This window comes from Chelmon rostratus, chromosome 2 (genome assembly GCF_017976325.1).
Source record: "Chelmon rostratus isolate fCheRos1 chromosome 2, fCheRos1.pri, whole genome shotgun sequence".
Classification (NCBI taxonomy): Eukaryota; Metazoa; Chordata; class Actinopteri; order Chaetodontiformes; family Chaetodontidae; genus Chelmon; species Chelmon rostratus.
This window is the reverse complement of record NC_055659.1, coordinates 28,135,492-28,162,906: the sequence shown is the minus strand read 5'-3', so window position 1 is coordinate 28,162,906 and position 27,415 is coordinate 28,135,492. Positions and strand designations below refer to the sequence as shown.

The 27,415-nt window shown below is 43.5% G+C and overlaps 4 protein-coding genes across 4 annotated transcripts; 2 read left to right on the top strand and 2 right to left on the bottom strand.

The window, feature by feature from the left end:
• Positions 1-185: 185 nt before the first annotated feature.
• Positions 186-6,426, bottom strand: nuf2 (UF2 component of NDC80 kinetochore complex). The gene is made up of 13 exons (XM_041959651.1): positions 6,242-6,426; positions 3,978-4,052; positions 3,690-3,766; positions 3,364-3,425; positions 3,144-3,241; positions 2,804-2,877; positions 2,483-2,576; positions 2,340-2,402; positions 2,034-2,171; positions 1,769-1,909; positions 1,027-1,202; positions 735-870; positions 186-635 (listed from the first exon to the last, which is right to left on the bottom strand). The coding sequence occupies exons 1-13, from the start codon at positions 6,362-6,364 to the stop codon at positions 528-530; spliced, it is 1,365 nt and encodes a 454-aa protein (XP_041815585.1). The 5' UTR covers positions 6,365-6,426; the 3' UTR covers positions 186-527.
• A 692-nt stretch (positions 6,427-7,118) lies between these two features.
• Positions 7,119-11,321, top strand: ap5b1 (adaptor related protein complex 5 subunit beta 1). The gene is made up of 3 exons (XM_041951907.1): positions 7,119-7,374; positions 7,756-8,550; positions 9,029-11,321. The coding sequence occupies exons 1-3, from the start codon at positions 7,237-7,239 to the stop codon at positions 10,934-10,936; spliced, it is 2,841 nt and encodes a 946-aa protein (XP_041807841.1). The 5' UTR covers positions 7,119-7,236; the 3' UTR covers positions 10,937-11,321.
• On the bottom strand, positions 11,083-14,503 carry c2h1orf50 (chromosome 2 C1orf50 homolog). Its single transcript, XM_041951919.1, has 5 exons — positions 14,299-14,503; positions 13,520-13,635; positions 13,340-13,426; positions 12,805-12,936; positions 11,083-11,835 (listed from the first exon to the last, which is right to left on the bottom strand). Exons 1-5 carry the CDS (start codon positions 14,345-14,347, stop codon positions 11,650-11,652), a joined length of 570 nt encoding a protein of 189 aa, XP_041807853.1. The 5' UTR covers positions 14,348-14,503; the 3' UTR covers positions 11,083-11,649.
• A 1,600-nt stretch (positions 14,504-16,103) lies between these two features.
• Positions 16,104-27,110, top strand: p3h1 (prolyl 3-hydroxylase 1). Its single transcript, XM_041955564.1, has 15 exons — positions 16,104-16,605; positions 17,785-17,937; positions 18,404-18,593; positions 18,679-18,810; positions 19,991-20,130; positions 21,147-21,236; positions 21,344-21,396; positions 21,503-21,630; positions 21,814-21,941; positions 23,081-23,176; positions 23,456-23,606; positions 25,267-25,384; positions 25,479-25,554; positions 25,665-25,805; positions 26,294-27,110. The coding sequence occupies exons 1-15, from the start codon at positions 16,165-16,167 to the stop codon at positions 26,786-26,788; spliced, it is 2,532 nt and encodes an 843-aa protein (XP_041811498.1). The 5' UTR covers positions 16,104-16,164; the 3' UTR covers positions 26,789-27,110.
• The last annotated feature ends 305 nt before the right edge of the window (positions 27,111-27,415 follow it).

Below are 27,415 nucleotides of genomic sequence, written 5' to 3'. Positions count from 1 at the left end.
CTGCATAACCTTAAAACAGTTATGTAAGTGACAAAAATGAATGACCTATAATGTTTACTGTGGGAAGAATAACACCACCCTTATGCTTTTGGGAGTGCTACAGCCCCTGTACGTATCCTTTCAACACACTCTATGAGGATTTTTCATCATATAAAACCAAACAGAAGTCTATAATTTTATAGTTCTGCTTTATTGTACTGGACAACTTAAGGCTATGGAAGTTTTAGAAAGCCTGATAATGGAACAAATGTACAAAGCATATGAACTCTAGGCCACACTAGTACAAGTATGTTAACATATTTGCTCATTCTGAAGCCTGCGACCTACACAGCCTGGACCCATCGGATTTATTAGCTAATAACAAAGGACGGCAGCATTTAGTTTCATTAATATACAAGTTCTATTCATTTATTTTCATTTTAAATAGTGAATTCAAAAGGCAACAAAAGGTTAGTACAGTAAAAACAAACGCTTAACAAAGAAGTACGACCACAGTAATGAAAAGATGAACATGTAAAATGATCCGTTTAAAAGTTTGGCGCCATCTTGGTGACATCGCACTTCACGTCCACGATGTGCATCTCAACTCTCATGTGCAGCTCGTCCATCGAAGTCGACAGGGTGTTATACAGGGCCTGAACACAGTGCAGTGAAGCATGTTAGTCTCAACCAACAACACACGAGGCCAGTGAGGCAGACATGTGGGAGGCGGGAGCTCCCCGTGCTGCTCGTACCTGAGCTTTCTCTTTCTCTTTGCTGCAGACGTCTCTCAGGCTCTGGATCTTGGCCTTCAGCTGCTTCGTCTCCCTGGAGATCTCTTGGATTTTGTCAGCCATCTCCTCACGCTTATGTTGGATTTGGTTGCACTGCCTGGAGAACAGTTCGGATTTGGTTTTTAAACTTTTGGTTGACAGGATTGATTCTCTCTATTGATCACATTTATAACTATGTAAATTCCATGACACTGTAGAATTGACCAGAAGTGAATCAGGTTGTATATACAGTGTATATTATGGTATGAATTACCCCAACACGTCTTGAACATGCTGCTCCTTCATCTCTTTCTTCTTCTGCCTGCGGATGCTCTGTTTGGACTGTTTGTCCAGCTTCATACCCAGAGCTCGCTTCAGCTGGCCTTCCTCCATGTAAAGGTTCTTCAGCTCCTTCTGCTTCTTCTCATACTGAGCCGTCAGCTCCTGGTTCTATACACACACACAGGCACACACAAACACACACACGCACACATGCACAAAAATTGATACATGTGAGCTAATGCATAACTGCACAATGACAGGCTGAAAAGGGAGATTCTTGTGCTTTACACAACAGATTTAACAGCATGTGCTGCTGGGAGAATGTTAATTCTGGAGCCGGACCAGGCCTAAGATCACAATCATCATTCCTTCCCTCATTACCATTCATCAGCTTTAATTACAGTAAATAAATTCACTCATGTCTATGCTGAAGCCCAAATAATACACTCAGTGAAAACTACTTGTGACCCAGCTGACACAGTGTTGAGTCTACAGACATAATAACCAATAATATGCCATAAAGACCAAAGTTTCCCAAGTGTCCCGGACAAATGGGAAAGATTCCAGGAGAATATTATGTGTTTATAGACCCTATTTTCCCGTGTTTTTGTGTCTAAGTGACTAATGGGGACAACGCTTTTTGAAATGGGTCCAGCATGGAGTGAGAGCGCTGCAGCCAGCAGAAGCTATCGTCGGACAGATCTGGATCCAGAGCACTGCTTCTCTGTTCGTACCTCCTCATGCCGTTGATTAGTGTTGTTCATGCTGCTCTCCAGGTCCTGCAGCTGGTTGTACATCAGCTGGAGCTCAGCTTCAGTGTGAGACACACTCTGCAACATGTTCTGCAGCTCAACCACACGCTCATCTGCTTCTTCCTGAAAATCCGTGCCACCAAAAACTGATCATACATCTGAACAACAAGAACTGATCGCATATATCAGTTTCATCTCATTTCAAAACAGCAGCATTCCAAGTCAACCTGTTTGCTTTTCTACTCACTATGGAGATCTTGATGTTCTTGACCTTCTCCCTCATCTTCTCCATCTGACTCTTCAGCTCCTCTGGAGACTCCACAATCTGAGACTTGAGTTTACTGATGTCTTCCTTCTGGTTGCTGATGTCCACCTTCAGCTGGGCCTGACACACATCCAAACAGCACACATATCTTTTCAATGACATATCTCTCTCGACTCTTACTGTCTGTATTTCCGATTGATCTTTCTGAGGATGTTTGGGACATTAGACCAAAGTGCCACATCATGTTGTTCAAGTGTGAGGCATCAAAGATTTACACCAGTCACATACCAGCTTCTGAGTCTTCTCTGCAATGAAGGTTTTCAACTCTGCTACGCGGTCTTTTTTAGCAGTCTGGAAGAAGATACGTTATTTCATTTGAGAGCACATACGCAGTAACGGGTTTTATGACTTTGACTTTCATCAACACCTACCACTTCCTGGGACAAATGCGCGGTGTTGGTGTGCACCTCAGAGAGCGCGGCTGCCAGCTCATCAGCCTCAGCCTGCTGCTCTGGTGGGATGGTCCTGAACAGGGACGAGAAGCATCAACAAGTGTGCAAAGTGCTACTTTTACCTTCGAGTCACTGGACAGGACACAGGATTTCCTGTGACCATTAAAACATGATTAGAAATATTACATTTAAAATGATATCAAATAACAAAAAAGGCTAAACGTCAAATTAAAGGAGCTGGAAGCAGCAATATCACAAAGCAACAACAACAAAAACACAGATATTTAATCAAAGACTTACGTCAGCATCTCAATCTTCCTCTCTGCCTCTAAGGTGCCTTTAGTGTAAGCCTGTAGACGGTCCACGTCTGCCCTCTGACAACAGAGTAACAGAGTAACTGTTAAAATATCTGCGACTCCAAACTGAAGCCAAACTGCAAGAGAAACCTGGATAATGCTTACGACTGTGTCAGTTGTAACAGTCAGAAAATCAAGCTTGTAGTATAAAAACACTGTCACCAAGAAGCTGACCTGTCCATTATATTTAAATTTAAACATAACATCAAGCAGCAGTTTTCTATTTTGCGACTGGCCACTGAGTAACTCTCCCCTTTACACCTGTGTGGCTCAATCTAACATACAAATTTGGCCTGCTTCTCCAACGTCTTAACCATCCTCAGCTTCCTGAACTGCAGAAAGTTCATGATGGCGCTTAGAACAGTCAGGGTCCTCTGTTTTTCTGGAAAGGAAGAGCAAGAGCAGCAGCCAGGGTTATCAGATATCAGATGTGCAAATGTGTGATATAGTTTTAGAAAGTTTAGCATTTAGAAAATGCTGGACATAAATAAAACGTGTGCTTACTTGGAGCCAGAAGGTCATTCAGTGAAAAATCGTACACCAAGCAGAAAGGCAGAAACTGCCGCCTGAAAAAGATCACACACAGTGTTGCTAAAAATGTATGCACTGTAGATGGAATAGACAGACAATACACCAGAGCTGTAGCCTTTCAAGTGCTGACTAACAATAATAAAACAAGCCATGTGCTGTGTTCACCTGAGTGAATTTGGTTTGCTTACATATAAGTAAGCATATCCATAAACTTGCCATCAGAAATCATCACATCAATGATTTTGAGGCGGTTTGGCACATATTGTGTTACATCCAGGAGAGAAAGCAAGAAAACTCACATGCGTATGTAGACGCTCATGATGGAAGTTGCCCCCTCATGATATACTGGATACTGAATGTTCTCCAAAAGTGGAACCTGTGGGAAAACAAACAGGAGACATGTGACATATACCACCACACCGTTCCCAACATTAAGTCTTGAAAGTGACATTTTAATGCTAAACAAAAAGGAACACAAGACTGCTCAGTGTCAGTCAACTTATAATTAAATCAAGCGCTCCTTCATGAACTGGAATCAGGTTTGGATGCAAACAGGTTAGTGTTAACTGTCGAAACACAGTACTTACCATGGAGTGACACTCGGGTCTGAAGTGATAGAGGAGGTGCAGCACTCGCGTGTACAATGTTTGAACTGTCTCTGGCTGTAAGAGAGAATGATTGAGTGCTTCATTAATGTGTATTTTATCTGACCATAGAGCATCAGCATCTTGAACACAGGCGTTATCTCCTCTGGTCCTGCTCTTTGACTAGTTTAATTCCAGCTGGCTGAACATTGTTTACAGCTGATATTCACACAAATCCCAAGGTGTGTAATGTGGAACATCATTAAAAGGATACACATAACATTTCCAAACATTTGCTGGGTAAAGGTTCTTAAATGTGATAATTTGCTGCCCCCTGAAGTTTATGAACCAGGTCCTGCCCAGCAGTGGTATGATGATGATGTAGGAAGAACTCTGCTGATACAAGCTTCAGTTAAAGAGACCTTTATTAACAAGCAGTATCAAATCAGATGCCGGCCATCCGAGAGAGCTTCAGGGTCAGATCAGAAGACTCTGCCCTTAACATCCAGACAACACAATATATAGCATGACGGTTTATCTAACTCCACCCATACCTTTCCCTAGCTTAAAGACCAGATCATGCTCTGGGCTTGTCCCACTGAGGAATGTTCTCCTTTGTGACAATTTCTACATCTTTAGAAAATTTATTCCTAATAGCCCCCCAAACATTACCACCTCTGGTTTATCTTTTCCTGATCTGACCCTACGTGGTCTCACATATCACAACTAAGAGTGGTCAGCACTTTAAACATCAGTTTACCCCTGATCATGCTTAATCTGACATATATTTGATATTTGATTGATCTGATCATATACCTCACCCCCTTTGTTTTATCTGATTGTAAAATGAATATTTTGGGGTATTGGACTGTAGGCGGATAAAACAAGCAACTTCAATACATCATCTTGGGCTTGGGATATTATAGCTGCCACCTTTCTATATTTTCTGACATTTCATAGACAAACCTACTTGGCAGGTAATTGGATGAACCATCTGTACATCACTGTCTAACACAGGTTAACTTTAACCAAACAGATCAATGAACCATATGATGGAGTACAACTCTTGCCAAAGCCAGCTGGATGCTGACTGGTTTGACAGACTGTGACTGGGCCAAGAGCGCTTAACTTGACACCTGGCAAGATGGATTCTCCCAAATCCAGCTGCCTCACAAGGAAGCTATTAATCCAGAGAATAATCAGAAGATTAATTGATGATGAAAATAGTCTTAATTACAGCCCTATCCAAAACCAGAAGACTTCACAGTCATATATGTCAAGAAAAGCAGAAACCTCATATTAGAGAAGCTGGAAACAAAGAATATTCCCCATTTTTTGCTTAAAATAAATAACTAAAACAACGAATTGATTATCAGAATAGTTGCCAATTGATTTGCTGTTGATTAACTAACAGATTAATCAGATAATCATGGCTGCTCTATTTGAGTTAGTCAAATCAAGTGGGTATCATCCAGAGTTACAGCCTTTTTAGTACCACCTGCCCTCGCCTGGTTTCCCAGACCTTGCTGAGCTGTAGCGGAGTAACAGTATACATACAAGTGTACAACATTTAAGATGTACATACGTTAATGTGATTATTGCGTTACAGTATTTCATGATTGCGTTGGCTTAGTTTTCACAAAAAAAGTGTCAATATGAAAAACTTAATGTGAATAGACAAACCGGCTTTCACAACACAAACCACTGTCCTTACAAAGTACAAAATATAAAATCCCCGACTCAATCCTCAGAATACACACTTCATAACTGCTTATTATCAAACACAGACACCATTAGATAAATGCTACCTGTGATTGAAAACATCCCTGCATATCTTCACAGCATCTGCAGGTAATGGCCGCTTTATTTTAAAATGCAATGTAAACTTAATGATGAACACAATGTCGCGTTGCTCTGATAAACTGACAGATTAAGCACTGCCTAATTTAACACAGACTTCAATTTGAATGCAGTGTGAGAATTTGAACCGCAAATTAGCGGTAAATGGATTTTTCATATTGAAACTCAGTTGTCAAAACTGAGTCAGCGTTTTCGTAAAAGGTAGCAAATCTTACATCGTTTGTTTTTGAGCACAGTAATGTTAAATCCGCGCATTTTTGACTAGAAGTCCTTATGTGCCGTTAGCTTATTTCAGTCAAAACGTCGCATTATTAGCATAGCGACATAATATATGATAATCCGAACAAATATTCCATTTCTGTCAGCAGACATGAGCAACACTGAGCGGACGTTAACAGTTAACTTACCTTTGGAGCAGGAGTCAGATCGCTCTTCGCTAAGTGTTTTGCCTCTTGTCCAGTGAGAACTTCTGTTCGGTAAAAGTTCACTATCGCATCCGCAGTGAAGACAGGAAATGTGTTATCAGACATTGTTGCAGTTTCAAACAGACAAAACACCGAAATACTATTTCAATTTCGACGACGATACAAAATTGGCGCCTTAAAACTATTTCCTTGTTGATTTCCCAAAGGCGCATCGGATTGGTCATTGTATTCTTCTTCTGCTGTGAGAGTTCATGAGACATTACTCACCAGTGCCCTCTAGAGTAGTAGCTGTGTAAAGCTCTTGGTTTTTCGTACTATTGGGATTTAATTTAATTTTGAACGTCAGGGTGGTCTAACTGAACAATATGTGACGATAATGCAAAACAAAATAACAACAAAGTGCAAATCAACACATAGCAAGACAGTCAGAACACAACACAACAGCGTTTTTATTAGAGGGATATAATCTTTGAGATACTTTAAACTGTTTTTAGTCTTTAGTGATCACATATTTGTGGGATAATAACTTTTATAGAGTCTATGGATAATAGCCATACCCCTTTCCAGCAAATGTTGGAAGAAAAACAAAACAAAAACGAAGCAAATTAACCTTTACATATTTTTTTTTTTACTTCTATTTGCTCTACAAGTTATATTTGACTAGCTCTGAGTTTAAGATTGTCTTAATTTATCATATAGCCAAGCATTAGAGTCCTGCTGAGTCCAGCTGAAGGAAGTTTTTGAATTTATTGATAAAAGCGACATTCCTGGTCCACACTCCGACGCAGCAGGGGGCGCTACTGGCACACTACGAGTGTTAAATGTGCACGTGACAAAACACGGAACTCAGTAGTATGAGTGTGGATGCTGGCTGTCTGTGAGGAGAGCCCCGCTTCATCTGAAGTCAACGTTGAGTGTGTGGAATGACTTTGGACAGAGTTACTGTGCTGATAATAACGTTTGGGATTTGAGCAGCAATGGCGGTGAACTGGGCCGAGAGGAACTCCGCTTTCTCCCGCAGTCCTTCTCGCTTCCTCTCCGGGACAACACCTGAGGCTTTCCTGGCAGAGCTGCTCCGTGAGCTCCGGGATGACAGAGCCAGTTACAGTGTCAAGGTAGCTTAAAAAATAAAAAATGAAGACACAGATGGTGAAATATGCAATAAATTAACCGACAGTCCCTCTGCTATACTTTGTCTTTTGCAATGCTCGCTGACCTACAAATACACCCGGTGCGACATGCCTAGACTGGTTTATTTTTCCTTGGAGTTCGAGAGAGAAATGCGCAATAAATTTTAAAGTGGGGATTGTTAATAAACCTTGCTTCGTATATAATCTATGTCACATCTATGTGTGTGATCGTATTAAGTACTTGGTATTATCTTTGTTGTTTTCCATTTTCCAGTTGTGTGTTTAATGTAATCCTAACTAGTGTGCCTGGTCTCTAGTGTTGTGAACACTGATGGGTCCATATGTCTTACATTTCACCCCCCTCAGGTCCTCCTGCTGTCCCCACTATGTGAGCACCCGACTCTGCTGTGTCCCTCAGACTCAGTCGGGGAGGAGACGGCCCTGGAGCTCATGTCAGTGTTCGTCCAGTGTCCTCCCAAGTCTGTCCAGTTCCGTTGTCACCTCCTGCTGGGCCTCGCCTCTGTGCTGGTCTGCACTGACTGCATGAGCAGCCGTTCCCGTGTAGCTCAAGACTTCCTGGACCTGCTCCTTCAGATAGCCCAGGACACCAGTGACCTCCACGGTGAAGGTGCTCAGCGCTCATTACGGGCCACGGCATGCGAGTGCCTGCGGGATCTGGAGGCCTGCTGTCCGGGCCTTCTCGCCCAGCGTCTCGAGCTCCTAGGCGTGCTCCGGCAGCGAGAAGCCTCCCGGCTCCACCAGGCCTATGCAGGACTTCATACTCTGGTGTTAAGAAACGCTGTGTATCAGCTCACCCAGGAAACTGGAGCTGGTGGCGAGCATCTCAAGGCTCTTCTGGGAGGAAATACGTCAGTTGCATGGGAAGCAGAGCAGGACTCAGGCCCGATGACAAGCAAAGGCTCATCCATCATGTCTTCACTTATCCTGGGACCCATGGGCACAGTGCCGGCCCTCCAGACCGGGCCTGACTGTAAGGAGTTGCGTTCAGTCCTGTCATCCCTCCTGGAGGAGTCCTATCTCCTCACTCCTCTGTGTCAGGCCGCACTGCTCCATAGACTGACGGAGGTGGTTGCCATGGTGCCTGGGGTCCCTCCAGCCGTATTCAGAGCCCAGCTGCTGCGACTGCTGGGAACGAGCGAGGTCTGTAACACGTGGAATGAAGTAGAAAATATTGTCCAGGTTTCTCTCATGTGTCACTTGTTGCTGTTGTTTCACTCCAGTTTAAAAAAAAACAAACATTGGGTGAAAATTTGGCCCCATAAGCAAAAAAATTATTCACATTGTACATGTATGCATGCATCTGGTGCATGTGATTTCTTTGTTGAGAGCACCTTGAGCTGCAATTCTTGCACGAATGACTTAATGCTAAACTCAGATAACCAGCTGCAGCTTCACACTAACCATACAGACATGAGAGTGGTATCAGTCTTCTCAGCTCACTCATGGCTAGAAAGTGAATAAGCGTGTTTCCCCAAATCCCAAACTATTGCTTTCCAGCCCCGATGTGTAAGATTACAAAATTCCAGCTAATTTTTCCTTTTACTTACTGATCAAATAGGAAGTCTGCACACTGCAGCTTGTCATGACTCACAGTAAACCTTTGTTTACCTCCCTCCAGGTGTGCCTCCTTCACACCACTCTGCTGATGAAGTGTGCGTTCACAGACAGCCTGTTCAGCGCCGAAGACGAAGCCTTCATCCTCAAGCGGCTGGTCGTGCTCTCCCAGCACCCACTGCTGAGTACACCCGAGAAGCTTTTCTACATGGACTGTATCCTGCACTTTCCTGAGAACCGGCCAATCAGCTGCGGCGATGGCGACGAGACCCTCCCCGTGCTGCTGACTCCGCAGCTAGCCTCGGCTCTAGTGCCCACTGTGTTCAACGACAGCGCCACCATGCTGGCGCGCCTCAACCTGCTGTCTCAGGTCTACCTGGAGGAGGGAGAAGAAGGTGATGGAGAGGAGGGCAGGGGGCTGGCCTACCTATACGAACACCTCACCTCGCTGCTACGCATCGTGGAAAACGGAGGCAGCCGGGAGATCGTGGTGACCTTCTTCAGAGCTGCCTTCCTCTTCCTTTTCTACTTCTTTCACGTGGAGCGCTACTCCAACAGCCTGATGGAGAAGCTGTGTGAGCTCTACCTCCGCCACACTCACCTGGCTCCACACCTCATCAACCTGGCCGACCAGACCCAGGAAAAGCTCACTGAATCCAGTTGGGCTGTGGCGCTCCTGAAGGCCCTCCAGGGGGTCATCACCAAGGCCCCGCTCGGCCAGCTCACCTTGCAAGAACTCAGCTGGCACCTCAAGATGCTGGCTCGAGTGGCGGAGGAAGGAGAAATCCCCCAGCACAGCACCCTCGGCTTCCTGTCCTGCGTCATCACGCCGTCTTCCTCGTCTCTGTGCGTGAGCGGCGACTGGCGTCTGGGAAACAGTCTGCTGGGAGTTTGCCGTCGCCTCCTCGTCCACCCCAGCCTGGACTCGCTGCTCATTCCTCTGGCTGACATCCTGCAGCATCTCACCTGCCACTACGGAGACACGGACATCCAGGACCACGCCCGCCTCTACTACACCCTCCTCACCACGTTGTCTCGAGAGAAGCTGGCCGGAGTGTTGGCGCAGGGTTTGACCGAGGGAGGGCGTCAGGTCAAGAAGCGATCGCTGTCCACCATCATGACCGAGGGCGAGGGGCTCACAAGCGCGCTAACCATTCACCAGACAGAAAAAGCAATATTCGGGCTGATAGGGACCCTTTCTGATCCACAAGAGGAAACAGACTTAAACCAGAATGAGACCGAGAGCAGCCCAGGACAGGCGACCGCAGCACTGGAAGCCTACAGAGCTCAGTTCCATGATCCTGGCTTTGCCTCAGAAATCACCTTAAACTACCTGCTGACTCATATTGAAGCTGACGACTCCCGCTTTGATCAGCTCTTCAGCATCCGCCTCCACTTCAACCTCACAGACGACCACTACGAAGAACTCAGCGACATCAGCGTCCCGTGTCTGTTCAGGGAGAGGCCGCCGCCCAAGGTGAAGCTGAGGCTGAAGCCCAGGCGACCTTACCCGACCACCCTACACGCCAGCGCCATCTTCACCACCCAGGACGGGCTCTCCTGGCTCACCGTCCTGCCGGACATCCACGTGACTTTCCAGCAGGCCTTCATGTCTCCGCCTGCTCCCCCGGCATGGGGACGAGGCGCCAAACTGGGCCTGTTCGAGGGTTTATGGGATGAAATCAGCTCTGAGAGTGGCGACAAGGACCTGGGAGACTGCGCCACCAGCCTGTTCTGCTGCCAGCTGGAGGAGGCGGCTCTGATCGCCCTGGTGGAGAAACACTTCCTCCCCTACCTTATATCAGATCTGTCTGATGAGGAGGAGTTCAAAGTGCTTTTCTTCCTCCCGCCACAGTCCCACATGCTGCTGAAGATCAGGTCGGAGGAAGACGCTGTGCACTTCAACATCGCCACAGATAACTGGCAGCTGCTGCCTCACATGAGCTCTTATCTACTGACAGTCACGTCCTGACAGGAAGACACTCACAGCTGACTGTGATACATCGTCCTGCCTTGTTTTTAATTTGGAAGAAAAGCTGATTTTAAACGAATCTCTTTAATAACTCCGCTTGTACTTAAAAGATGAAATTACTTTGGCCAGTCGATTTAAAATAAAGTTATTGCACTTTAATTTTCTTGACCTGAAATTAAACAATAATGTAAAATGAAATATTTTGGTATTTATTTACCAAGTACAGTCAAAACAATTCACATCATATTGGTTACAGGCTAGAAATGAAAGAGCCTCCAACATACAATGGTGCCTTTTCCTTGCAGAAATCTCTACAGGGCAGCTTTAAATTTTATCCTTGTGATGTAAGTTGACAAGATAACTGTGGGTGAAACAGGTTTAATAAAGGCTAACAAGTAAATATTTTAAACTTTATTTGGTAAAAGGTCCATACACAGGCTTTCCAGAGTAGTCCAATTTGATATTTTTCAATTTTAGGAAAGCATCCCTAAGGTTGGAGCTGTATACATCCAACATCAGCAGCCGCTGTGTATACAAACAAAAAGTGACAGTGATGCATTGTGCACTTCAGTCAGTGCATAAAAGTCACCCAGGACACTGTGTGTGATTCCAATCCATGTATGGGTTATAGTCAGTTCAAATTCATGTCCATTAAGACTATAGTTAGCATCCACCCAGTGTCCTTTTCAAAGTCCAGTCCTTTATTCAGTCCTTCAGTCAGAGAGGCCCTTGAAGTTGGGTCCTGTGAAAGGTGGTAAGGCAGTCTGCTGGCTGAGAAGTTTGTCCATGATGGCGATCTCTGAGTCTCTCTTCTCCACCTCATCGATGGGGGTCCAGGACATGTCGTGTTGAAGTTTGAATGCGCCGACAAAAGAGTGAGGGCAACTTGGACCCCATTCCTTCAGAGGACAGGACAAAGACAGTATGCCATGGTGAAATGTGCAACACATAGAAGTCGAATAGACAGAACATTTTCCCTCCATAAATCAGATTAATATCAGATTTCAACCCCCCAACTCTTGACATTAAACTTTTTTTCATGTTCAACATCTGAAACGATTTGATTAATAGTCTACTGACAGAAGATTAATCAAGATTTAATCGTTTTTCTAGCAAAAATGCCTAAACTTAACTAGCTTGATTTGAGGATGTCATTTGGTTTTAGACAGTCAGAAAAAAAACATTTCACCTGTAAGAAATTGTTGGCAGAACCCTTTATGACGATGATAAAATATAATAGAAACACATACATCTATACATTCTTTTTAAATTAAATAGCTATGAGCCTAATCTGTAGTTACAGCCTTATTTTGTCTCATTAAAGGTTTAAATGATGGAGCATCCTGGGTTTAGCTCTGGAGAAACACATCTAACATCACCTAATCCCATGAAATCTGTGAAACAATCACTCTCTGGTACATTACAGCACAAATACAAATGACAACTTATTTATTCCCTGACAGTTTATTGAGCCTCCTGTCTTGATTAAAACTGTCAAAAGTCCCTGACATTCAATGAGTTCCATGACCAGGAGGGGTTTCTCCTGTCAGTACCTGCAAAACTCACAAAGCTACAACAGCAACCAGTCAAATCCAGCCAACACTGCCTGTGTTTTGGCCGCCGGCTCACTATCAGCTCTCTTCTGGGTTACATGAACTTTGTACACAAAACTTCTCCAACTGTCAGTGTTACAAACAAATGCTTGCAGGTGCTTGGTTGGGCTTTCACGTGTGAATATCTGTGTGGGACTCTCCCTGAGGGGATGTTAAGTAACAGGTACTGTGCTGCCGTTTTGTAACACTTTGAGTGACGTAACAGGAAAGACAACTGAACAATCTGATGTCAGTATCTATCAGTGGAATGCTGACCTTAGGAGAGATGATGGAGAAGTATTTCTGTCCAGATGGCCGTTGGTAGAGGTAATACATGTTGCCTGCTTTTTTCACAATATTACAGGCAGCATGGTGGAGGTCAGCGTCTCTTTTAGCCTCTTCTAAAACCTGCACAGAGAGAAGAAAAATGTGTGTACTGGACAGGAAGCATGTCTTTTTTTTGTTACATGACACACTCAAACGTTAACCTTCCTGTTGACTACTGTTCCATTTTCACAAAGGCTGTTGTGATGCAAAAACTAGTCAAATCTGAGGATTACCCAATGAGATTTTGCTTGCATTGATCACATGAGCGTGGTCACTTTGGGACTGTGTCTTGGTTAACAGATCACGATCCACAAAAATCCACTGGATGGTTTAATCTTGCACAGATCATCCTGGAAAGATCAGCTAAAATAGCTTCAGTGGTAATGAAAAGTCAAGATTAGCTGTAGCATTTGTGCATCACTAGCATATTTTTTAAAAAGAGCATATTCAGTGTGTGTACTGCTGTTTCGGCTGATACTCGTACCTTTCTCGCCTGTTCCTGGAGGTATCTGATCTGGTCAGCGATGACTGTCAGTTTGTTGCAAGCGTTGGCTTTAATGAAATCATCTCCCTAAAAACAAAGTAAAAATATTTTCAGGACTGTGGACTCTGTGTGACCTGACAGTTTGAGTATAAAAATAAGAAACAGTATCTCAGTCCACACCTTCTGTACTTGCGATGCCAGGGCCACCAGGTCCATGGGGTCCCCCACTCTGTTGGTCTGGTAGGAACTGACCAGTTCCAGCCCGCTGGGGGCGGTGCTGCTCTCTACCAGAGTCACTGCACAAAACACAAAGAGTTACATCATAAACATATCGAGCGTGTAACTAAATCATCATCAATGTCACTGCTAATGTAACTACAACTACTGTATCACTGCCAGTGAAACTATTGTTAACATCAATATTACTGCACTGTCACAACTGCATCTAAGTTACGATCTCTGCCCTATTACATAATATAGTTTGTTATTACAGTCAATGTAATAACAGCTATAATATATTTATTGACATGATAACAGTCGATAGAGTTATTTTTACCTAACACTTAGCACTCTTGTCTCCTTAGACTTGTACAGTATTTCAGCAACCACGTAGAACACAACAAAACAGTAAATTATATCCATGTGTAGTGCAGCAATTCCTCGAGTAAATTGTATTCTGCTGTTCAGCTGCAATTAAATAGGGATTACAGATTTAGTGTTGGATAACATTGTACAGTTGTAAGGCTAACAGCTAGTCTTTCAACCACAGCTGCTTGAAACGTCAAGTTGCCACTTCTGTGACACACTTAGTTTACCGTGCGCTGGGCTAAATGAGGCTACTTTAATTCATCCATACTGACACTGACAGTGTGTTTTGAAAGATAAACTATTTCGAGAGTGCACAGGACGGTGGAAAGATTTGAAACGAGTACATAAGCAAGGTACTCCGTGTCTGTTACCTGTGGTAGTTTTGTCGGGCTGATTGGGGAGGCTGACCGTCCTCTCCATGTTTTTTTCTTTCTTTTTGCTATAAACTCCTCTCTCGAGTGATATTATATCTTCCGCTGTGGACTGAGCAGACTAGACGCTACAGTCGCGTGTTGCACATGTAATCTCTCTGTCCACCTTTTAGTTTTGTAACCAGCTAATGTTTGACCAAATATACCGGAGGCTCCACTGGGTCCTGACCTTATTGCCCAATTTTGCCTATGATAGTAGTCCTAATTGATGCCTGTGTGAAATACGTTAAAATAAAATAAAGGTTTTGTTAGAGCTTGTTAGTTATTACAAATTTGTATTTAAAACTTACATTTTTATCTCCATTGGCATTAAAGTCAACACTTTTTTGTATATTTTTATGTTGATTCTCACCATTACTTGGATTTCTTTTCAGGCACTTTAAAAACAGCTCAGCCGCTCAGCAGAGCGTTTAAACAAGAGAAGATATGTCACTGTAGAGAAACCAAACATGCAGAAGTGGAGACATCGCCACGTAATACAGCAGCTGCGCTATTTCTTCTCCTAAACAACTTCACACACTGCATTAAGTCATGGAGATGTAGGATATATGTTGTGTATGAACAGACCAAAGACCTAGACTTAAAGTGCTCGTGTTCTTGGGTTTCGTACAATTTCCTCATATTGTTTCCCCATGATCCATTGCGTGCGCATTTAATGGTAAAATATGTTTCCATCAAACGTGATACAAGTAGGAGAGGTAGTAGAAGCTCTCGACAGAGTCAAATAAGTGATACATGTTAATTTAGGAAAATGAATATTTTCAACTGCCTCACAAACATGTCTCTCTATCTAAAATTGAGACAGTATCAAAGCTGCAGTGACATATCTACAGTTCTACAACACTATATATTATAACAATACGTTTTCATATTCTGTTTTAAACAAGAAAAAGATGCAATAAATCAAGTCAATGGCTAACAAAGAGAATTAAAGTTCTCAGATAAATTGACAGTGACTCTTATGTGATCCAGTGAAGTTTGCTTGGTATTAACCCTATAATGCTGTGGGTATCATATTTGATACATGCATTTCTAAAACGTTTTGCATTACCATGTGGTAAAAAAAAAAAAAAAAAAAAAAAAAAAATAATTGTTAAAGGGACAAATAAAGTCTTCAAATTAAAAAAAAATTGAATTTTCTGTCCATTATTTCTTGGGTCAGGCATTATAGGGTTAAACTCATACTCAGGGGTCACTGAATGGTCCATCAAGTATGGAAATTATTGTTTAAGTTAGGAAGTGTGCCTCTAACTTTTGACTTGCAGACCAACAAGTTGAATTTGCTTGTGCTCCATAATTCTTGAAAACATTATTATACCAAGATATTATTTCTTGCTTCTTTTCCACACTTCTGAGAAGAAGATAGATAGATAGATAGATAGATAGATAGATAGATACTTCATTAATCTCCAAAGAGAAATCCTTTAAGTCAGTAAAATAAACAACTTGGTCTTGGAGGAAGTGATGATGATGCTGATTATAATGAGGGTGACTTTATAAGGTGACTTTGTAGGACTGACCAGAACTGCTGTTCGGCTGATATAAACACTTTACAGAATATTACACTAAATGAATTATAACTTTTCCTCCCTCACATGATAAGACCGTACAGTTGTACAGCACATCACTGCAACGACATCTCCATGTGTGTGTTGGGGCTGAGGGGGCAGAGGGGGGTGTTACCGGGGGGCTCCGCTGTTCAAACCCCACCTCCAGACCGCGAACTGTCGGAGAAAGTCCCAGCAGCTCCTCTCACCGGCTTCTCGGCTTCAGACGCCTGCTCCGCTGCAGAGCCGGACATTTATCATGATGGAGAGCCGCTGTGCGCTGCTGATTTTCTGCCTTGTTGTCCCACTGTGCTCCTCGGACTCTACCCGGGGCAGCCAGGTCCTGGAGCCCTATGACTTCCTCTTCGACACGGCGGTGGAAGCCTACTATAAGGGGGACTGGCTGTCGGTTATCCTGAACATGGAGAGGGCACTCAAGAACAAGGCTACCGTCCGCAATGTGAAGGCTCAGTGCCGGCTGAGCTGCGCCAACCAGACCGCTTTCGGAGTACCCGTACCGGGGTCCGGATCTGTGGAGGACCTGGGCTTCTTCCAGAAGATCCTGAAACGGGCGGACTGCGTGAACTCTTGTGAAATGGAGAAGCTGGGTACACCAACCATGCACCAGGTCTCCGAAGAGGTGCAGCTGGAGTTCAACAAGAGGACCCCGTATAATTACTTACAAGTGGCGTATTTTAAGGTATAAAGCAAAGTATAGCAGGCTAGAAGCTACAAGTGTGAAGCTGGCGACTGCGATCAGTGTCGTCCCACTAAAGACGCACCACACACAACAGATAGACGGTTTTTTTTTTCCAGTGTTACTTCACATTGATCATGCAGCAGAGTGAAAAACCCAAATCCAGTTTATGCGTAATCTCATTCAATCTTAACCTCAGAGCGTGATGTGGTGGTACACTGTAAATGCCCCAACCCCCCAAACCAGGACTGCCATGCCACGTCTTAAGGTGGAGTCCGCCTCTGTGCAGTCTGACGTTAGGACGTCGACTGCTGGGATCCTGGTTTTTAAAGGCCTGAAGTGCTGCTTTCAAATGCTCCTCAAAACTCTGCAGAGACAAACTGGCCAATAATGCCTCACTGGCTTTTTGGAGTTGTTTTAACTGTAAACTAAGTAGACGTATGATGTACACTCTTATTTTCTTTATCCAAACAACAGTTTTCATATTCACTGTTTTATTGGATAGCTGTGTGTGTATTACAACAAATTATGGTCAGACAGGAGTTTAAAGCAGCAGCATGATGAAAAAACAACACCATATTGCACAAAGTATGAGAGTTTTTGATCAGCTGTGACTCAAGCCTGAAGAGCTGCGCTCCTGTTGATGAGCTCCTTCACACAGTTTGCTGGTCTCTGATCTGAAAATGCCACTTCAGTGTGTGTTTTAATTACAGGCCACTGCAGTTAGGGGGTTACAGTTGAGGAGAGAGGTGGTTACAGTTCCTGCAGGTCGCAGTTAGACGTCAGTATAACCTGCAGATTACTCTGTGCATCTTTAACCTCAGCTCTTTGCAGACAAACTCATTATTTTTAAGTAGGGAGCTTGTTAGCTATACTTACAGTAGAGTTTACATATATTTCACACCTTTTTTGTGAAGGGGACAGAAGAAAAAATATATTAACTGTGTAATGTGAAAAGAAGCATCCTTAGCACCGCTTGCACTGGTTTTACTCATAACAAGAGTGTTTTGGTTCCCTGCTGGTTTCCAGTAGAAAGCTCTGATACAAGCTATTGTGAGCTAGCTGCCTAGCTCCAAACTGCAGCTAGCAGGCTACTAGCAATAAAGTTAGCAAGGAGCTAATTCACAGATTAGCACACCTTCAGTGAGAGAGGGTGAGCTGAACCTCTGTGTGTTTTTTCAGATCAATAAGCTGGACAAGGCGGTGGCAGCTGCCAACACGTTCTTCCTGGCCAACCCGGACCACATGGAGATGAGACAGAACCTGGAGTACTACAGGATGATGGCAGGAGTACAGGAGGAGGACTTCAAAGATCTGGAGGCCAGGACACATATGGTGAGAGCAAGCTCCTTCTCTGGTGGCTTTTATGGCATTGTTAGCCTCATAGCCTCAAGGCCAGTCTTCAGAGGGGGCCGATTATCTCCACTGATTATTTATTTTGCTCACATTTCTGGCTTTTTTTCCTTTGGTTGCTGCCACTGTCCAACTTGAAAGTTTTTAAATAGCTTCACAAATCTTTCGGTGTGCTGGGTGATGGCTGGAACGAGAAGTGTGAACTGTGGTGGAAGATAAATGCAAATGTCTCTAAGGCCAGCATGTAACCCAAACAAGTGGTTTCATGTCAAATAGAGGGATTTGAACTGTAAACATGTTAGAAGTGTGCACCTCGGCCTGCCTGGCAAACTTGATTGTGACTGTTACCTAGAAAAGGACACTTTTATGTGTGATTGCACCAGTAACATACAGTCTGCAGTGGTGACCATAAGCCACCTCATTGGCTGCACGCTTGCTCTCTCCTCAGGCCGAGTTCCTGCTGGGGAAGAGGTACTACAGCGACGACTCCTTCGGCCTGGCGGCTGAACACTTCGAGGTGGCCGTAGACGAGTACTTCACCGCCTATAAGGAGTGCAGAGCGCTGTGCGAGGGATCCTACAACTACGATGGATACAACTACATGGAGTACAGTGCTGACCTGTTCCAGACCATGACAGGTGAGGCAGCACATCCGAACATTTGTACGAAAGTTGAGAATTCGTTGACCGTTTTCCTTCGTGTAAATGTGTTTGTGTGTGTCAGACCACTACATGCAGGTGCTGAACTGTAAGCAGCACTGCGCAGTCGAGTTGGCCTCAGTTCCCAGCGGAGACAAGCCCTTTGAGGACTTCCTCCCCTCGCATTTCAACTACCTGCAGTTCTCCTACTACAACAGTGAGTCTCACAGCCTTTTCTTTTCAGCCTGTGCTGAGGAGTGGCCACAGACTTTATCCAATGTCCTCGGCTGTAATGGAAGTGGAATTAAACCCTACATGTACAGAGGGGTACAGCATCACTGATCATGCAGATGGTCAGGTATATTAGCTGAATACCAGGAGGCAGATCTGTGCGTTTTATGCAGATATAATAAAAGTTCCTCCCTGTAGTTTCCACCATGCTGAGAAAAATCCCTTATTATGCTGACTAGACATGACGAAGGATGGTAACACTCAGTGACAAGAAGTCACTTTATCTGTGTCACAAGTATGCAGTTCAGATGCCTCTTAAATAACAAACACACAGGTGATCCCCCTCAAGATAGCTTGCATTGTTCCTAGCGAGACAATTTACATGACAGCCAATCAGCACCCAGCATTAGAATAAGGAAGAAGATGGGGACTAGTTGACCTTAAAAAATGTGAACACCATCAGCCAGACTACACCGTGAAGTCTCTTCACATACAGCAAAACAAACGAACAAACATTTGTACACATTCAAATAATAAATAGACATTATGGTTCATCTCTGACCTCTGTGATATCGATGTGACGACATATCATCATACAGTTACAGAGTGGAGATTCTTTCCCTCACAAACAGTCTGTGGCTGAGAACAGATGCCAGCTCACAGAACACACGTTAACGAGACGACAACCATGGAGCAATGAATGCTAATTAGCCACAGCTGATCTAATCTGTCACCGGTGATGTTTGTCATTTAAACTGGTGATACTGACAGACAGCACCGACTAGAAAGAAGAAGTTGCTACCTGAATCTTTGCTAAGAACAACGCAGGATGAAAGGTTCAATGAGGGATCTGTTCGAGTTGAAGCGACTCTGGATATATTGCCAAACCCTTGTTAGGCTGAAAGAAACACTTCCTCCTACACTTCCCATAATGCAACTGTACCACGTCTCTGTTAGAAGCTCCTTGTTTGGTACACATCCACGTCTTCCCATCTCCACACCTCCAGTTTGAAATGCGTCATGTACAACATGAGATGTTTTTATTTTCTCTGACTTGACAAAGTTCTGAATAAGCAAACTGACCTTCATGTGTAAAATGACCCTTTAACAACAAACTAAACTACATGCCAGCTGTTCACTGTCCTGCTTCTGCTCCCTCTCTCCAGGTGAGAAGTATGAGAAGGCCATAGAGTGTGCCAAGACCTTCCTGTTGTTCCACCCTGACGATGAGGTGATGAACCAGAACCTGGCTTATTATTCTGCCGTGCTGGGTGAAGACAAGGCACAAACCATATCAGCCAGACAGGTACAGTCGGCCTAACCCACACCATATTTAGGAGAGGCTTTCATCCAAAGCACCTTTTGTGTGCAGTTATTTTTACCTCTGTGTTATCTTAATCCATAACTATCAGCAGTAAATCAGCCTGCACAACATGTGGTGAGAGAAAAATAGCCTCCATTAGCACCCAGATGTACTCACGGGCACAAAAGAGACATTAAAAAAGCATTGATGGTAATCTAAAGCACATAAACGTTTGCTGCTTTTTAAAGAAGCAATAAGTAAGATTTTCCTGCCTCAGGCTCTAAATGTCTGTATAATCTGGTGTTTATAGTGGGTTAATAAGGTTGTTGATCAATAATAATGACTAAGTGATTATTCCTCTGGCTGCTGAGATTTCTGGCTTTCACAACTGAACTCACTTTGGAGCCTGTGCTCAGTTTTGGAATAAAAGTACAACAACAAAGTCAGAGATCCTTCACCCAAAGAAAAGCATGGAATGCAGTCTCCTCCATTTAAATACATTTATAATTATTGGCTAGTCTGTCTTCCATAGTAATGAAAATGAACTGAAAATGCAAAGCCGCCTGCTTTATTATTAATTCACCAATCCTACATGAAAATGTTTTTGCACATCAAACCTCATTTGTGGGACTGAAATTGCACACCTCCACAGAAGAAAATGATGCATGCATGTATTACATGTTACTGTATCTTAGACAGGGTGCAGCACCAAAAATTAAACCAATCAGAGGATAGGACGGTCTGTGTAAAGCCTGAGAGACAAAGGTCGGGGGAAAACGTCCACTTAAGCCATAAATGTTATTTCACTTTGTGTTATGAGTGTTGTGTTCTACTGGTCACCAGCAGAGGTTGCTCAAAACCAGAGATTACTTAATACCCCCTTTAAAGTCACTGTTTCCTGTGCTTCAACGGTTAATTGAACCTGGTATCTCATGCTTTTGTTGCTTATGGTTGTAGCTATTTTACAAGCTGTGTTTTCAACAGATGAAATTACAGTTCAGCTGATTTTTGACCTGCAGGAGGTGAAGCTGTACATTCAGCAGTCCATACTGGAAAAAGAGCTGCTCTACTTTGGATATGAAGCCTTTGGGATCACCTTTGTGGATCCAGTGAGTGAGGAGATCATTGGTTATCCAGCACACGTTGTGTATTTGGATGCCGTGGATTCATGCAGGCTGATATCTGACCTGTGCCTTTACTGTCCTTTTGTATTCAGGACACATGGACGCCTGAAGATGTGATGCCTCAGAAACTGAGAGACAAGCAGAAGTAAGACTGTAGACATCGCCTCACGCACATTTGTGCATGGCGAGAATCAACCTGCTGTTAAAGTGATGTTACAGCCTTTGTCATTCTATCGATCTGTGTGTCTCAGAGCCAACAGAGAGACTGCAGCGAGGATCACAGAGGAAATAGGAAACCTAATGAAGGAGATTGAGACTCTGGTTGAGGAGAAGAAGAAGGATTCTTCAGATATGACCAAGATTATAGCGCCGCAGGAAGGTAAATACTTGCAGATGGTGTATTGCAGATGGTAGTAAGATGGTGGTGCATTTGTTCTAAAGAGCCTCATCATTTAGTCTTAATATTTCACATGTAAACAAAGCTACGACATAAAACTACAGTATTTAACTGAGAAAGTCAAAGTCTTTTCCTGTCCTTGATCCTGTGACCGTTCTCCTCTAGATGTCCCTCTGTTGCATGATGACGTCAAGGTGACGATGACGTCCAAGCAGCTGAACGGCTCTCAGCGGGTGCTGCTGGATGGGGTGATCAGTGATGACGAGTGCAGGGAGCTGCAGCGCCTCTCCAATGTGAGTTAATGACGAATGAAGACGCTCTCAACTTACTGAGCTGACTTTGTTGCCATGAAAACAGAAGTTGCTAGGAACCGGATAATATACAACCCCACATTACTGTTTTAAACCATCATATAAAAAGATGTAAAAAGACACAAAGAGCCTGATATGTTTCTTAAGAGTTGGTGGAGACCAAAACAGACCTAAAAGTAGACACATTACATTCATCAGGTGGACAGAAACATGACCCCACGTGAATTATCTCTGTCTGCTGGACGTAACACATTTGCCATACCAACTTTATAAGGTGATGTCAGTGTTGGTTTTACTGCCTGTTCCACGGTGGCCTGAAACCATGCTCGATGGTGATTTATGCAGACTCAGAAAATAACCTTTTTTATGAATCTGTACATTAAATAGAAATTGAACAGGAAACTGCACAAAGAGAGCTTTTAATGAGCACATGCCTGCCATTAAAATCATAGCTACTGTGGCAAAAATGAGCAACACTGTGTAGTGTTACTTAGATTAGCCATTATTACTTTTCTTATTCTCACCACTGTCAGGTGGGTCATAGCAGTGTTTTCTTCATGTTTTTCTCCATTTACTAGAAATCATGTGTAGTTCACATCACTGTAAACACATTCCTCCAGCCTGCCAGGGACAGGCAGCCGCTATTTTCCAATCATTTAAAGACAGTGTGAAATTCAACTTGCAGACACTCACAACTCACTTTAATCAATCAATCAATAACAGTGAACTTGTGTTATTCATTTATCCAAAAGAAGTTTCAACAATAGCAGAAATATGAAGTTGTGTGAGTCTATTGGCAAACAGTGCAGTGGTTCAACTTGACATTTTGAAGTTATCACAGCAGTTCTGGTATGGTTTAATGACAGTTTTCTTAACCAATGAGATTTTAACAATTGAAATAAAACATGGAAATCACTGAAACTGGAGTTAGGTGTACTGGATGTCAGCAGTGCTATGACAGTGTTTGCTTCAATATGCAGTTTTGAATTGATAAGGTATAAGTGCGCCTGTGTTTAGTTATTTATTATCATGTATTTTCCTGTTTGTCTCTCATGTCTGCGTGTTTTCATTGTGTGTGTCCGCCCATCATGTCACAGAGTTGATGTTGTACATATTTCCAGGCAGCTGCTCTGAAAGGTGATGGCTACAGGGGGCAGCCTTCCCCCCACTCTGCCAGTGAGACGTTCCAGGGAGTGACTGTCCTGAAGGCTGTGAAGGTCTGTAGTCCTGCTCCCTAAAGCATAAAACACAACTTAAAGGTATACTATGCAGGATTTTCCTAAGAAACAACGTGCAGACTCATACAAAAGTAATCCCTCTTTATTTTCTTCTTATTTTGTTGTTGTTTTGATGTTTATTCTCATTCCGAATACCAACATTAATTAAGTAGAATGTTTCTTGAAATCGGTGCTATTTAAAGACTTCAGCCGACACTGATTTCATCCTTGTAGCTGTTAATTAACATGAATTAATATCGATATTTCCTCCTGCTACAGCTGGGGCAGGAGGGGAAGGTTCCACTGAAGAGCGCTCGTCTGTTCTTCGACCTCAGCGAGAAGGTGAGGAAGATGCTGGAGTCGTACTTCCGTCTGGACACTCCGCTCTACTTCTCCTACTCCCACCTGGTCTGTCGCGCCGCCATCAATGGTAAGTCCGGCAGGGTCAGTTTGCTGGTGTTGTGTCTGTGGAAGAGACTAGTCTCAGTCTTTTCTGTGGGTTCATTCATAAAATGATTTTCCCTCAAGTCAATTTGAAAGATTTCCTTCCTCTTATTTTGAGTATTTTTATGTAAAGAGCAACAAACAACATGAACACCAACAATTCCCCAATTCCCTCCACCAATGAACCCCCCGTCCCCAAGCAAATTAAAGTAAATTAAAAACAGGAACAAGTGTGTGTTTGTACATAACCAGTACACAACAGAGTGTTAACCTTTTCTCTGAGTCATAGCCTCAACTTTACTCAGCACAGCACATTACAATTACCTCCTGGATAATTGATGTTTTGTAGGTTATTCATTGTTCAGCTTTGTTTCTGAGACATCACAGTATTTCTGTAAGTATTGTATGGCAAATAGCAGGTTGTAACAACGTCAGATGGGCTTCGTCATCATCCAGGGATGACACAGTAACATGTTTTAATAGCCTCGGCTGCTATTGGCAGACATAGCATATACTTCATCGGTTGAGAGAAGAGAAAACCCATGATGATAACCTGCAACTCACGACAACTGGCTCACAGTGCAGTACTGAACAGTGCTAAACAAACGGCTCATCAACATCAAGCCTCAAGCAGGTAGCCCTGTTGTAATGGAGATACAAAAAACTGATGTGCCAATTCAAGCCGAGACAAGCCAAGCCGACACACGCGTATAGAAAAGGGCTAAGACAGCACAGCGGGTGTCACTGATTGGCCCAGAGAGGACTTCATCAGATATGGAAAATGGCATGTTGATTGTTTTTGCTGAATATCTGTTGCCCCACTGCAAACCAGGTTACGTGACGTGCTCTTTGTTGTCAGTTCATGTGGCAATCGTGCTGCCTTTTTCATTGTGAAATCGATCTATTTAACATGACCTCATAAAAGATACATGTGTTTAAAAGTGTGTGTATGAAGAAACACTGAGCAGCTCTGGAGCCTAACAGCTGCTGATACTGCCTGATGCAGCCACCTCCTCTTTGTGATGACTAGTTGAAAAAAATTGGTCAAAATGATTGACTTGAAGCTTGACCTTTTCCATAGTTAAGGCTGTTGTAATTGCATTTTTGGCCGCTAGGGGGTAGCACAACAACATTGGCATATTATCACCTTATGAAGTTGCTGTAGTCAACTTGTTGGCAAAGAGTTGCCTTTTTACACACCTTGCACATACAGAGAATTAGCATTAGCTTATATCATTAGCATAATACGTAGCATTATTACATGTATTAGCATCTGTAAGTCCAATATTCACTCCCTTTTTAGCTCTGTCTTTAGTCTCCACTAACTCAAAAGGGAAAATAGTTAGCTCTTTAGTTGCTAATTGTTGCTAGTGTATATTAGAGCTTGTTTAGAGGCTGAAAGCAGCTGCTTGAATAGGGGTGCAGAGCTGAAGGGAACTGAAGGGCTGGATGATCATTCTCTGTGAGTTTGTCACAACACCCATAATTAGTAAGAGCAATTTGTAATCCATCGTTAATGCCGAGCAGTGTAGCAGTAAGAAATCATCCATGTTGGTTACAGTGGATCTGGATGCAGTGCTCCTGGCAGGTGGTCTGAGTTGTGTGATCATGTGTCTGAACTTGTCTCTGCTCTGTTGGCTATTCAGAGAAGCAGGAGGACCGCGAGGACTTGAGTCACCCTGTTCACGTGGACAACTGCCTGCTGGTCTCTGAGATGAACGAGTGCATAAAGGAACCTCCTGCATACACACACAGAGACTACAGGTGAGTACACACACAGAAATACTCCACAGAGCCTGTCCTTCATGCCTGTTGATGAGCACCCACCTAACATCCTAATGCCCCCCTCCCCCCGCAGTGCCATCCTCTATCTTAATGATGACTTTGAAGGAGGAGACTTCATCTTCACTGAGTTGGATGCAAAAACAGTCACGGTAAACCCTCAGCTTTTCTTTCCATAGTCTTCTTTCAACACGTGTGGTATCTCTAGATAAAAACTGAACTAAATGCCAAGCCCTGCTGCTATTAAACGTTGCTTCTCCAGGCTGAGGTGCGTCCACAGTGCGGCCGCGTGGTCGGGTTCGGAGCGGGGAGGGAAAACCCCCACGGTGTCAGAGCTGTCACCAAAGGTCAGAGGTGTGCTGTGGCGCTGTGGTTCACCCTGGACCCTGCTCACGAGGAAAAGGTATGGAAGAACATAATTTAATCCTTCACATCTTAATGGGACAATTTTCACATATTGGAAGTGACATTAGCAATGGCTAAATGTATCGCAGATAACTTTTTCTGTTGCACTAAACAAATCAGCTGATTCCTTTGTTTTTACAATAATTCTTTTAAGAGAAGGCTTAAATAAGAAGGCTCAGAAAATGAAAATAAAGACCTCCCCTTGATCTGCCAAAAAATCAGATTATCCTCTGTTCAGCAGAAAGAAAAAATACAATGACTGTAGCTGTCTACACTGAAAACACACACAGTGGGGCTTTTGTCGAAGTTTTTTGGCTGCAAACAGAAATTTGAGGAAACCTGTGATTGTTAGTCCTGCATATAAGCTTTCCTGAAAATATCTACTCCAGTATGAGTTTTAACTTCCTCTGGTCTTGACATTTTTATTCTTAATTGGCACATTTAGCATTCTGCTTTCCCTCAAACCTTTCTCTTTCTGTCCTGTAGGAGAGAATCCAAGCTCAGGAAATGCTGAAGATGTTCTCTACCCCTGTGAATGAAGAGTTCATCAAAAAGGAAGCGACTGACACCTCTGAGCCCCAACAGACAACACCGGAGCCTCCTGCGCAGGCTGACCAGGTAAAAGTAGACAACAAACAAGATGACAAACCAGCAGAACAGGCGCCAACAGACACACAGGCAGACAGACCAGCCGACTCCCCAAAGGACAAAGCAGAGGCGAAAGCAGCCAGCAAAACAACAACAGGCACTAAAGCCAAAGCTGCTCCAAAAGCAAAGGCCAAAGCTGGAGACCAAGCAAAGACCAAGACGGCAAGCAAAGTCAAACCTGCGGCAAAAAAAGATGGAAAACAGGTCGACAAAAAGGATGCAAAACCAGCCGCAAAAAAGACAGTAAAAGCTGCCACCAAGAAGGACTCCAAAAAAGCTAAAGCTGACTCCACGTCAGTGTCAAACTCTCAGAACGGCAAGGAGGAGCTGTGATCAAACAGCTCCTGGACTGCGTGGTGCCTGTTTTATGGGTGTTTGAATGAAACGTTATTTGTCTTTTATTGGCTTGGCTATGGTGGGATGAGGGGATAATGTTAGAAAAGTCGGCCATGCCCGAAGAAAACCAAGAGACTGCTGTTTCACTGCAGACGTCACTGAAATCATTACTTGAGTGCTTGTGAACTGACAATCTGCTTAGAGCGCCTAGATCACTGTAACCATCTTTGTTTGGCATTCAAAATGTCTTTATATTGTTGGTACATATTTTCATCTGAGTTTTCGACCTGACTTTTCTGTGGTAATTTTATTTGTGACACACAGGTGGGTTAAAGAGGGAGGGGGGGTTAAAATAAGCGACTTTTTCTGTTGAGAAAACTCAAATCAACTTTGTCAGTCAGTGAAATAAAAGTGATGTTTCTTAATTGTGCTGAGTTTCCGTTTCAGAAAGGCTTTCAGAAATAACGCAGTACTGCAAGCCAGCACTGGGTGTCAGGATGGAAGCGCTGATCAGTTCCGTGTCACACTCCCTGCTCATGTAACAAACCATAACAAATTCACTTTTGAGAGAAATCCTCAGGTAGTGAACTTCAGGATCCTGTGAAATGCGGCTGCTCTCCTGCT

What these genes read in the sequence shown, in the direction of transcription:
- nuf2 (XM_041959651.1), bottom strand. Translation starts at nt 6,364, where the DNA reads ATGTCTGATAACACATTTCCTGTCTTCACTGCGGATGCGATAGTGAAC. An exon ending in ATGAGCGTCTACATACGCAT is followed by an intron (nt 3,426 to 3,689) that starts GTGAGTTTTCTT and finishes GATCTTTTTCAG; the next exon opens with GCGGCAGTTTCTGCCTTTCT. An exon ending in AGAACATCAAGATCTCCATA is followed by an intron (nt 1,910 to 2,033) that starts GTGAGTAGAAAA and finishes ACGGATTTTCAG; the next exon opens with GAAGAAGCAGATGAGCGTGT.
- ap5b1 (XM_041951907.1), top strand. Translation starts at nt 7,237, where the DNA reads ATGGCGGTGAACTGGGCCGAGAGGAACTCCGCTTTCTCCCGCAGTCCT. An exon ending in GAGCCAGTTACAGTGTCAAG is followed by an intron (nt 7,375 to 7,755) that starts GTAGCTTAAAAA and finishes CACCCCCCTCAG; the next exon opens with GTCCTCCTGCTGTCCCCACT. An exon ending in GACTGCTGGGAACGAGCGAG is followed by an intron (nt 8,551 to 9,028) that starts GTCTGTAACACG and finishes ACCTCCCTCCAG; the next exon opens with GTGTGCCTCCTTCACACCAC.
- c2h1orf50 (XM_041951919.1), bottom strand. Translation starts at nt 14,347, where the DNA reads ATGGAGAGGACGGTCAGCCTCCCCAATCAGCCCGACAAAACTACCACA. An exon ending in TGGCATCGCAAGTACAGAAG is followed by an intron (nt 13,427 to 13,519) that starts GTGTGGACTGAG and finishes CTTTGTTTTTAG; the next exon opens with GGAGATGATTTCATTAAAGC. An exon ending in TCTCCATCATCTCTCCTAAG is followed by an intron (nt 11,836 to 12,804) that starts GTCAGCATTCCA and finishes TGTCCTCTGAAG; the next exon opens with GAATGGGGTCCAAGTTGCCC.
- p3h1 (XM_041955564.1), top strand. Translation starts at nt 16,165, where the DNA reads ATGATGGAGAGCCGCTGTGCGCTGCTGATTTTCTGCCTTGTTGTCCCA. An exon ending in TGGAGGCCAGGACACATATG is followed by an intron (nt 17,938 to 18,403) that starts GTGAGAGCAAGC and finishes CTCTCTCCTCAG; the next exon opens with GCCGAGTTCCTGCTGGGGAA. An exon ending in AAACTGAGAGACAAGCAGAA is followed by an intron (nt 21,397 to 21,502) that starts GTAAGACTGTAG and finishes TGTGTGTCTCAG; the next exon opens with AGCCAACAGAGAGACTGCAG.